The sequence below is a fragment of the Microtus oregoni genome, unplaced genomic scaffold (genome assembly GCF_018167655.1).
Source record: "Microtus oregoni isolate MIOR12 unplaced genomic scaffold, Mior012 000004F_ref0000308, whole genome shotgun sequence".
NCBI classification, from domain to species: domain Eukaryota; kingdom Metazoa; phylum Chordata; class Mammalia; order Rodentia; family Cricetidae; genus Microtus; species Microtus oregoni.
In genome coordinates this window covers 30,976,128-30,988,304 of record NW_024543063.1, presented here as the reverse complement: position 1 = coordinate 30,988,304, position 12,177 = coordinate 30,976,128, and the positions used below count along the sequence as shown (strand labels likewise).

Genomic DNA, 12,177 nt, shown 5'->3' with positions numbered 1-12,177 from the left:
ACAAAACGACTCCAAGATTCCATATCACCCTAGTCAAAACAGCAATTGCTGTGCCGGAGAGATGGCTCAGCAGTTAAGAGCACTGGCTGCTGTTGCAGAGGACCTGGATTCAGTTCCTAGCATCCACAAGGAGGCTCACAACCATCTGTAACTCCAGTTCCAGGAAGATTTGGCAGGCACCAGGCACGCGTTGTGTACATCCATACATGTAGGCAAAATATCCATGCACATAAAATAGGATAAACTTTTTTAGAAGGCTATTGTGAAAAAAAATAAACAATGGCCAGGCAGTGGTGGCGCATGCCTTTAATCCCAGCACTCAGGAGGCAGAGGCAGGCGGATCTCTGTGAGTTTGAGGCCTGCCTGGTCTACAAAACGAGTTCCAGGACAGCCAGGGCTACACAGACCAAAAAATAAAAATAAATAAATAAATAAACAACAAAAAGAAAGGAACCCTTATTCACTGTTAGTGGAAATGTGAAATCCGCATGGGTTCCTTAAAAGTAAAAGCAGAAGTGCACCCAGGGCAGGCCAGCTGCACCCCCTAGACACACACCCAAAGCAGTAAGCGCCCATTGTTCTCCTGTGGCACTCACAGTAGCAAACTATGGGTCAGTGCAGATAGTCATCAACGGAGGGATGAATAAAGAAACAATAGAGCTTTTGTCTATAATGAATAAAATCTTGTCATTTGCAAGAAAGTGGATGGAACCGGAGATCACTATGCTAATCAAAAGGAGCCAAGCTCAGACAGACAAATAACCCGCTGTAGCACTTGCCTATAATCTTAGCATTCAGGACCAAGGGCACCCTCAAGGGCAGCGTAGGCTCCACTGGACTCTGCCTTAAAAACAAAACAGAGACCGGCTCAGTGGTAACGGTCCTGCTGCCAAGCCTCATAACCCAAATTTGAACTCAGGGGCTCACAAGAGAGGCAGAAAGAAAGAACCCATAAGTGGTCCTTTGTGCCTGGGACACGCAAAGCCATAGCCACAAGCCCCCCCATCACACACCAATAAATGTAATTTGAAAAGACAAATATCTTTAGATATTGCATTAGAGTAAAAAGAAGAAGGGGACCAATGGAGGGGGTGGACAGGACAGTAATTAGGAGTGATACATTATCAAAGTATGTATAAGAAAGCCACAATGAAACCCAGTTATTTTGTATAATTGATATAGATTAATAAAAAATGTAAACAGCACTTGTGATTATCCAGTTATTCGGTAGGTAGAATGCTTGCCCAACGAACACAAAGTCCTGGGTCCGATGCCACTACTACACATAAAACTGGATATGGTTGTACGAGCCTGTAATCTCAGGACTTGGGAGGTGGAGGCCGAGGCTCAAAAGCTCAAGGTCATTCTCAGCTACACAGAGTTCAAGCCTAAGCCAAGAATACAAGAGACCCTGTTTAAGTAATTAATAAATAATTGAAAATCTGAAGACAAAAACAACAGCAGCTTCTGCTGATGCTCCTCCCACTGTTATCATGCTAGAGACACACGGCACTGAAGATCACGCTAGCTGCCAGAGACACACGGCACTGAAGAATGGGGCAGATAGAGCATGCTAGCCACACACTGCAGGGACAGCGGCTCACTGATTACAGCTTCCCAGAGCCAACGAGATCTACCACTGTTCTCATAGGCACAAAGATCCCCAGCCTTGGTCAGATGGCTCAGTGGTTCAGAGGGCAGCGGCTGGGTTTGATTCCTAGAACCTACATGGTGACTCACAACAGTCAGCAACTCCAGTTCTAGGAGACCTGACCCCTCTTCTGTCCTCTACCGACACCAGGGGAACACACGATACAGACACACACACAGGCAAGAACACCCACACACACAAAATAAAATTAAAAAAAAACAAAAACAAAACAAGAAAAAACCCTGCAACCCGCTCCAAACCAAATAGTCCAGATAGAAAATAATCGTTCCTGACCGCACTACGCTGCGGGCCTTGAGCTACATGTGAAAAGATACCAAGCACAGAAGCAGGTTTCTACCTTGTACTGCCCAGGAGGTAGGAAGGTGCTAACTGTCAAGGCCTCCAGGACAATAACCGGGAGTCGCTAACACATTGTTTGGTACCCAGGTGCCACGGTCAGGCAGTGTCACAGGCCTCCTGCACCGGGGAGAGTAAACCCTGACCACCGAGGATGCCGACACAGGTGCTGGTGACAGATACATCACAGAAACGGAAAGCACAGGAACAGAAGGTGACCAAGAGCCTTACCTTCAGGCTGCTTCTCCTCAGCGGTGGCACAGGCTTGGCAGTAGGCATCGTATAACGATGAGGGAATCTTATTTGCTCTAGGTAAAAAGAAAGCAATGTCCACATCAATTATGAGCATTTAGGGTCCTAATTCCAAAGCCATTACGCCACTGTATATTGTTTTGCTTTGTTTGTTTTGGTTTTTCTTTTTTCTTTTTTTTTTTTCCTAGTTTTTTGAGACAGGGTTTTTCTGTAGCTTTGGAGCCTATCCAGGAACTCTCTCTGCAGACCAGGCTGGCCTCAAACTCACAGAGATCCACCTGCCTCTGCCTCCCAGGTGCTAGGATTAAAAGCGTCTGCTGCCACCATCATGTAGCTGGTTTTGGTTTTTCAAAGCAGGGTTTCTCTGTGTATCTCTGGCTGTCCTGGAACTCACTGAGATTCACCAGCTTCTGCCTCCCAAGAGCTGGGCTTAAGAGTGTGCACAGTATCACCAGTATATATTATATTGTTTTGTATTTTATTCCTTTTTTTCAGTGCTGGATATTAAACCCACTAGGCAAACACTTTATCAAAGAGGTACACATCTAGCTATTTATTAGTTTTAGAAGAAATCAAATCACATTTATGATTCTAAAAGTATATATATAGATTCAAGTGGTACCTACTTTTATACCATGTCATGTATTAGTAATAAATACCCAGTGCTAATTTTAAAATTAGTCTCTATGCTCCATCTCCAGCTTGCCTCTCTAATAATGATTCTGGCTTGCCGGCTGGGTTTTTACTTTGGAGCACAGCCTCCAGCCTGAATTTTGCCAGTTTCAGACAGCACACAAGAATATTTGTGCTGAACTCTTCCGAACACATTGCTAGTGTCATTGCAGAGCTGTGTGTTACACGGCAGGATGTCTGGGAAGGCGTCAGTTCTGGCCGTGCTGCCAGGCAGCTGTTGCCAATGCCACCGCAAACACACAGGCAGACCCAGTTCCCCTGGGCACCTCTACCTTGCTATGAAAACATACTGTCGTGAATGAGGCTCAGACAGGACGAGAAGTGCAGTTGCCTGGTGTGTGCAGGGCCCTGGGTTCTATCCCTAGTACCACAAGAAAAAAAGAATATAAAACAACTAGATGAAATAGAAAATATTTTGGTTGTTTTGTTTTGATGAGAAAATGCTTCACTGTGTAGCCCTGGCTAACCTGGAACCTGTTATTCAGACTACGTTATCCTTAAACTCAGAGGAGACTGGCTGGCCTCTGCTACCCAGGATCAGATGCGCCTCTAGGCACAGCCTGAAATAAAAGTTACATGCACCCTGAAAGGGAGGGAGGGACAGAGAGAGAGAGAGGAAGGGAAGGAAGGAGGGAGACAGAGAAGGGGTGGGGAAGGGAGGGAAGGAGAGAGGAAGGAAGGGAGGAAGAGATGGAGGGAGGGAAGGAGAGAGGGAGGGAGAAAGGAAGGAAGAAAAGAAAAAAGGAAGGGACGGAGATAGAGAAGAGGGAGAGAGAGAGGAAGAAAGGGAGGGAGGGAGAAAGAGAAAGAGAGGAAGAAAGGGAGGGAGGGAGGGCGGGAGAGAAGAGGGAGAGAGAGAGGAAAGAGAGAAGAAAGGGAGGGAGGGAGAAAGAGAGAGAGGAAGAAAGGGAGGGAGGGAGGGCGGAAGAGAAGAGAGAGGAAAGAGAGAAGAAAGGGAGGGAGGGAGAGAGAGAGAGAGAGGAAGAAAGGGAGGGAGGGAGGGAAAGAGGGAGGAGGGAGGAAGAGAGAGAAGAAGGAAGAAAGGGAGGAGAGAGAGAGGGAGGGAGGGAGATACCATGTAAACGCCAGCAGACATGTTTTCAGCACACTCTGCCGAACTTCAGCAGAGTAGAATCTCCGATTCAACAAATAGTCCAGCAAACGGAAGGAAGTTACCCAATTCATTCTACAAGGTGCTAAAAGCTGCCAAGGTACATAAAGAGAACTACAGAGAGACATAGAGCCCATTTTCTATATTAGCTACATTAAATTCAGTTCAAGCCAGACAGGGCAGCACATGCTGGTAACTCCAGCCCTTAGGAGGCAGAGGTAGGGATGTCAGCCTAGGCTACTTAGTAAGACCTGTCTCAAAACGAATAAATAAAACCAGGTATAGCAGTGCAAACCTGTAATCTCTGCACTCAGAGGTAGAAGCAGGAGAATCAGGAGTTCAAACTTAGCTGTTTAACAAGTGTGGGCTACATGAGACTGTCTCAAAAGACAGCAACAGAAGGGTGGCTTGTGGGCTTTGGTAAAAATATAGAACCTTATACATTCGCGTGTTATCCTTCCACAGAGGCAAAATAAAGTGGTACCTTCCTGTACCACTCCAACTTTAGTATATGGCCAAATGAAGTAAATAATCACGTATACTATTTAATTAAGCGTTTTAAAGTGACCTCTGTTTTTCTATGTATTTGAAATGTTTTCCATTATTTAAACTTGTTATTTGACAAACTCACACACATACATAATGTACCCTGACTGTTCTCACCCCAGCTCAACATCTCCCTATCATCCTACCTATAACTCCCTTCCTCCTGCTACGTCTGTTTGTAGAGTTTTGGGACCCGCTGAGCTTATCCAGCATTCCCTCAGAGCTTTGTGGGCTCAGCAGTGGGTGCACAGCTGGAGACAATGTTCTCCATCTTCCAGAAACTATCAATAACCAGCAGTTCAGCAGAAAGGAATACGCCCATGACCCCCTGCGGACAGGACCTGTTGTGTCTTAGGTGGACTGTGGCAGTAACTTGATTACAGAGTATAACTGATCGCGCCTCACAGCCCTTTACCTTATTTTCTGGCTCTGCATATTCTTTTTTTAAAAAAGATTTATTTTTATTTATTTATTTATTTATTTATTTATTATGTATATAGTGTTCTGGCACCAAATCTCATTATAGATTGTGAGCTAGCATTGGTTGCTGGGAACTGAACTCAGGACCCCTGGAAGAGCAGCCAGTGCTCTTAACCTCTGAGCCATCTCTCCAGCTCTGGCTCTACATTTCCTAAGGCTCAGGAAACACTGTGGAGTAAAGGGCAGCAAGCATATGAGATACTTTATATAAAAAGTAAAAGCCGGGGGCTGGAGAGATGGCTCAGAGGTTAAGAGCACTGGCTGCGCTTCCACAGGACCGGGGTTCAACTCCCAGCACCCACATGACAGCTCACAACTGTCTGTAACTCCAGTTCCAGGGATCTGACACCTTCACACCAAAGCACATAAAAAAAATTACATAAATTATTTTTAAAAAATAAAAAGAATAGATAAATAAAGGTCAGGCTGGGTGGTGGTGGTGCACACCTTTAATCAGAGACATACAGATCTCTGAGTTCGAGGTCACTGTGGTCTACAGAGTGTCAGGACAGCCATGTTACAAAGTAACCCCGTTTCAAATAAACCCTGAACAAGCAAATAGATAAATGCCATTGTAATGGCACATGGTTTAATCCCAGCACTCGGGGCAGAGACAGGCATGTCTGGGTTCCAGAGCTACTTGGTGAGACCTTATTTCAAATAAATAAAGAAAGATGATAATACATAAATAAAAAAGAATCTCAGGGATTTTTTTATTTGTTTTGTTTTAGTTGGTTGGTTTTTTGAGACAGGGTTTTGATGTGTAGTCCTGGCTATCTTGGAACTTGCTCTGTATATTAGACTAGCCTCAAACTCAGAGATCCATCTGCCTCTACCTGAGTGCTGGGATCAAGGGCGTGTGGCACTACCGCCTACCTGGAGTCAATATCTTATGAATAAAACATACGTGCAGTAAATTTATCTACAAAAGAACTCAAATTCTTTGCCCTACCCAAACCCATTGGGAAAAATTAAAACAAGGCAAACCCACTGGAGCAGCCTTGGCGCAAGCTCTCGCTCACCTCCTCAGAGTCTCGATAAAGGCTGCCCGGGAATCAGGAACCTCTGGGAGCTGTGGAAACGGCAGTCATGTGAGCAGCTGGCAGGGAACACATCTCACAGAGTGTGCATAGGAGAGGAGCATACACTCACCACTCTCGGCGTGAGCAGGGCTGGGAGGAAGCGCGACAGGTAGTAGGACCTCCTGAATATGCTGCGGACAGAAAGGCAGAAACATGATAACGAGGGAGCGCAGGAGAGAGGCGTCTCCCACCAGGCCACTCACAGCCCAGGAGGCAGTGCTCATTTCACGGCTTTCATTTTTTTTTTTGTTTTGTTTTGTTGGTTTTTTTGGAGACAGAGTTTCCCTGTGTAACAGTCTTAGCTGTCCTGGAACTAGCTCTTGTACACCAGGCTAGCCTCGAACTCACAGGGATTCGCCTGTCTCTGGGATTAAAGGTGTTCGCCGCCACCACCACCGCCCGGCCTCATTTTTGTTTTCTTTCATTTCGTTTTTTAAAGACAGAGTCTGAGGCAGCCCTAGTTGGCCTCAATCTCACTATGTGGCAAATCCCAAACTCCTGTTCTACCTGCCCCCATCCCTCAGGTGTGGAGATCACAGGTGGGTGACACCAGGCCAGACCGGACACTCATATTCATCATGCAGGTTTTGTTTTGCTTTTAAGGCGGCATCTCACTGTGTATCTCTGGCTGGCCTGAAACTTGCAGAGCTCTGCTTACCTATGCTTCCCAAGTGCCGGGTTTGATCATGTTTTTAAGTTCTAAGATGTTTCTCACAAAGGCACACTGAGATACTAATGAGCCTATGGTCCATGAGATCCAGACCATGTTTACTCTCCCCAGGGCTGGCCATGGAACCCAGGTTAATCTCAGGCTATGAGGGGTTGCAATGAGGCCACCATGAGCTTTCTGCTTGGAAGTGATCTCAAAACTCCATAAGCTGGGTTCAATTCACCAACGTTGATAGATGTTCAGGAACCACAAAGAATTCAATAAAGCTACTCAATTCCCTAGCATGGCTCCACATTGGTCACCTCGGAAGCACTAACTAAAAATCTGTTGCTAAACTCTGGGTCAGTAATCCTTCATTCCCACACAGCTTCAGAGAGGTGCCATCTATTGCTCTTTTCAGAGACTGAGGGTGCCGTATGCTGTCACAGAGGTGAACATGGTGGAACATGAGATTAACCTTAGCACCCAAGAGACAGAGGCAGGCAGCGAGTTCGCAGCCAGCCTGGTCTACACGGAGAGTTTCAGAACAGCCAAGGCTGCTCAATGAAACTCTGTCTCGAAACAAAAAGATGACACAGACCCACCCTCGTTCTAGGCTGCCCCGAGACCTCCCCTTTGACACAGCATCCACACTGACTCCTGTCTGTGTCAGAACAGCACACCCCATCCCCATGTGATCCTGTGATCCAGGTCAGACAGGCTCAGGAGCCCCAGCATGCTAATGGCATCGCGGCCATGTCTGGACATGCCGTAGCCAGCAGGTGTTCTACAAGGCAGCCGCTTCCTACCTGGCCTCCAGGACAGGCATTGGGATCTTCCCTGTCTGTTCAAACACCATGATGGCCTTTTCAACATCCTGCATCGCTTGTCTCTGAGGCTAGTTCATACAGGGAGGGAATGAGAAAGAATGAAGACTTGGAAGCAAGCATACCAGCTCGGCACCAAACTGCTGCCCCTTGCTGGCAAGAGTTTCTGGACATTTCAGAGGTAATAAGTGAGATGGGACTGTACAACCTGGAGCAGTCTCGAACACCAGGTCCTGATGTTGGTGCTCACATGGACCCTGGGGTCAGCTCAGCTCTGGAAGCCAGGGCCACTTCCCTAACCCCTCTGTCTAGGACGAACCGTTTCTCTACCTCCCTCTGCTGCTCTTCCAGGGGAGGAGAGGGCAGAAAGCTTTGAGGTGGGCCACAGCAGAGACTTCACTTTGAGATTCCAAAAAATTTATGAAAAGTCAAAGATAGGTGTGGTGGCAAATGTCTGTGATCCAAGTACACAGAGTCTGAAAGAGTTTAGAGCCAGCCTGTCACAAAGAAAATGGGGATGGCTGGGTAGTGGTCCCAGCACTTTAATCTCAGGACACAAAAGCAGGAGGAGCTCGGTGAGTTCGAGGCCAACCTGGTCTACAAGAGCAAGTTCCAGGACAGGCTCCAAAGCTACAGAGAAACCCTGTCTCAAAAAACCAAAAAAAAAAAAAAAAAAAAAAAAAAAAAAAGAAAGAAAGAAAATAGGGACTGGCGGGAAAAACAGAGAGAGGCAAAATGACTCAGTGGGTGACGTCTGCCACACAGGCCTGTGAATCCTAGAGACCCTGAATCCGCATGAAGGAGAAAACATTCTACAAGTTGCCCTCTGACCTCTGCACACACTCATGCACACCCCATCCCTCTGACAATGTTATAAAAAATAAAAATGGGCCAGCAAGGTGGTGCAGTAGGTAAGGTGCTTGCCACCAAGCTGCCAAACTACGCTCAGTCCTTGGGACCTGCTAGGTGAAGAGAGAGCCAGTTCCTTCAAGTTATCCTCTAAAGCATGCTCAGCTGCACACACACGAATAAAAATTAGATAAATAAGATTAGTGAAAACCCACATAAACTAAAAAACCCTCAGGAAAGGGCTGGGGAGATGGTTTAGAGGTTAAGAGCACAGGCTGATCTGTTCTTCTAGAGGTCCTGAGTTCAGTTCCCAGCAACCGCATGGTGGCTCACAACCGTCTGTAATGAGGTCTGGTGCCCTCTTCTGGTGTGCAGGCATACACGCAGGCAGAACACTGTATACATAATAAATCTTTAAAAAAAAAAAAATCCTGAGGAGAATCCACTGTAGCCCAGGCCTGTCTTTGAACATGGACACTCTCCTCTGCTGGTGTTGTCTACAAAGGGACAGTAGAGACAAAACACTTTCAGGAAAACAGGCAACCCAGCTTCACTGGAGATGAACCAGGTAGAGGATTCTGGAGGCCAAATCACTCAAGTCAAAAGACAAGCGAACCGCCGGGCGGTGGTGGCGCACGCCTTTAATCCCAGCACTTGGGAGGCAGAGGCAGGCGGATCTTTGTGAGTTCGAGACCAGCCTGGTCTACAAGAGCTAGTTCCAGGACAGGCTCCAAAACCACAGAGAAACCCTGTCTCGAAAAACCAAAAAAAAAAAAAAAAAAAAAAAAAAAAAAAAAGACAAGCGAACCAAAGACTGTGGGTCAACCAACACTCATTACTGTGGTGGAAATTTTTGGTTTTTTTTTTTTTTTTTTTTTTTTTTTTGAGACAGGGTTTCTCTGTGTAGCTTTGGAGCCTGTCCTGGCACTTACTCTATAGACCAGGCTGACCTCAAACTAACAGAGATCTGCCTGCCTCTGCCTCCCTAGTGCTGGGATTAAAGATATGAGTCACCACTGCCTAGCTGTGGAATATTATTCTAACTAGGCAAAGATAAACATTTGTTTATGCTTCAGAATATTATTTAAACTGTGTAAAGGTGTGTTACATCTGTTTATGCTGCCTTTGTTTCACCTTGCCTGCCTAAGGCACCTGATTGATCTAATAAAGAGCTGAACGGGCCTAGGCAGAGAAAGGATGGGTGGAGCTGGCAAGCAGAGAGAATAGGAGAAATGAAGGCTTGAAAGGAACGACAGAGGAGAAGAAAAAGAGAGGAGAGAATGAGGGAGATGCCCAAGGCCAGCCAGGCAGCAGACATAAGAAGAAATGAAAGAAAAATATACAGAAGGAAAGAAAAGGAAAAATCCCAGAGTCCAAAGGTAGATAAAGAGAAACAGGCTAATTTAAGTTAAAAGAGTTGCCAGAAATGAGCCTAAGCTAGCCCGAGCATTCAAAAATTATGATGGATCTCTGTGTCATGATCTGGGAACTAGTTGGTGCCTAAAAGCAAAAGCCTGGTACACATTACCTCAGCAACGTCCCCAGAGGAGGACAAATCCTCATAGAGTCCCAGGTTCTCTACGGAAACCTTCAAAGGGGAAAAACAACATGTGACCACAAAGACACACACTGGGTACTCCCGGGCAGGGCTAGAGCAGTGGGCAGACTTGCCTTGAGGTCAACAAGCCTCGTCTTGGCCAACGAGATGTAGTCTGTAAGGAGGGAGTGGTACTTGCTCGGGACCAGCGGTGGGTGGAAAATATGCACCTACGAGAACACAGTGCAGCAATGTCAGGATATCCTAGAGCTTCTCACCGGGACATTAGCAACACACGACAATGAATACCGCGACAATAAGAGATGTCTGCTAGCAGGCACAAGACATATAATTTTTTGAAACCAAAACCCACAAGAAGATGGGTGTGGTAAGGATAACACACCTGCGATCCCAGCACTCAGCAGGCAATGGCAAAGATCATGTCAAGTTCAAGGCTAGTTAGAGGTATACAGTGATACTCTGTCTCAAACAAACCCACAGGAGAAGGCTGCCCTTCCTACCAGGGAGAAAATTAAACTGACCACAGGTGCCAGGTTTAAAGAACCTGAGTCCAGGGAGAGCCAGGCTGCCATGCTCAACAACAACCTGCAAGTTCAAAAGGCAGGAAAGAAGAGGAGACACAGCTAGAATTTGCTTGCAGGTCTGCACAAATGACTTCACGTTCCTTGTATCTTTGGTTAGACTCAGAGAGTAGGAGGAAAGGCTCTCAGTGTCCAGACTTCTCACTTCTCAGGGCTGGAGGCTGGGAGACTCGGAGGAGCTCAGGACAGATACTTCAACAGCAGGGTACTATCTATACTGGCACATGCCGGTCTTAAAAATGGTTAGCTTGGCCACAAACAACAGTGCACAAGAAAGACAGGGGTCTAGATTCAGGGCAAGCGGACAGGTTCAGTTCTAGTTCCCCAGGATGACTGGAGTCTGTCCTTCCCTTGGCTCACATATCCCCGTTCAGTTTGGAATGCAAATCAAACTTCTTAGTGAAAACAGCAAGAGAGCTTCCGGTACCCAGCCCCCAGATAAGTGGGGGAATGGAGATAGCTGATAAAAAGAAAAAAATCTTCCTTCCTTTCTCCATTGAGACAGTACTTCACTGTTCCTCAGGATGGATTTGAGCTCCTGGGTTCCTGGAGTCTCCTGCCCAGACTCTGGAGTGCTAAGACTTATATAACCACTGTGCCTAGCTTCAGACTTTTTGGGAAACTGAGACAGGGTCTTGCTTTGGGGCCCCAACTGGCCTGGACTAGAACTTATAATTCTCCTGCCTTAGCCTCCCAAATGCTGTGTCTACAGGACTGTGCCACTATCCTGGCTTCAAGATTTGTTTCTCTTCTTGTTGCGAGACAGTGTCTCACAAAGTAGTCCTGGTTGTCCCAGAACCTCTGTTGAGCAAACCTCCCTCAAATTGACAGTGACCTTACTTGTGCCTCCCAAATGCTGGGATTATAGTGGCCACCACCACAACTTGTTACAAGTACTCCAACAGTGGACTTACACAAAGCCTTTTGAAAAAACAAAACAAAAATCTGAAGGAAATGATCATTGTAAGTTTGGAGATCTCTCTATCCAGACTTTTTTTTTTTTTAAGTAAACTTAATAGTTTGGCTGCTTTGTCTGCACGTATGTCAGCCCATCATGTGTGTGCCTGGTGCCTGCAAAAGCCAGAAGGGAGCATTAGATCCCCTAGGAACTGGAGTTATAGCCAGTTGTGAGCAGCTATGTGGGTGCTAGGAATTGAACCCAGGTCTTCTGGAAGGACAGTGAGTGTTCTTAACTGCTAAGCCATCTGTCCAGGACCCAGAAATTCAAATGCCATAAAGCCTTATCAGTCTATTAAAGTAAAAACAGAACACTCACTTCCCCAAACATCTTTCCAGACCCCCTTGGACCTGCTCATCCTTCTGAGAGCCTATGAGGCAGGTACTTTATTGCACACTGATTGAATACAACTTGCTTCTCCTGAGGAGGATGTGTGGGTGCTACTAGGTACCTGTGCTGGTTCACTGCACACCAATGCCGGGCATTGAATGATCAATGAACTGTTTGTTGGAGGGCAGAAACCAGTCCTGGCTCAGGGTGATCTTCAGGAAGCTGGGTGACCTTTGCATATAAGACACCATGA

At 46.4% G+C, this 12,177-nt stretch overlaps 1 protein-coding gene across 1 annotated transcript in view; it reads right to left on the bottom strand.

The window, feature by feature from the left end:
* The window catches only part of Fanca (FA complementation group A), a 55,978-nt gene that overhangs the window by 26,051 nt on the left and 17,750 nt on the right, over positions 1-12,177 (bottom strand). The window contains exons 16-21 of the mRNA XM_041649572.1: positions 10,169-10,264; positions 10,026-10,085; positions 7,631-7,719; positions 6,243-6,303; positions 6,113-6,162; positions 2,240-2,316 (exon numbers count right to left, since the gene is read on the bottom strand). Of these exons, the coding sequence (XP_041505506.1) occupies positions 2,240-2,316; positions 6,113-6,162; positions 6,243-6,303; positions 7,631-7,719; positions 10,026-10,085; positions 10,169-10,264 (433 nt within the window). The remainder of the gene's footprint in view (positions 1-2,239; positions 2,317-6,112; positions 6,163-6,242; positions 6,304-7,630; positions 7,720-10,025; positions 10,086-10,168; positions 10,265-12,177) is intronic.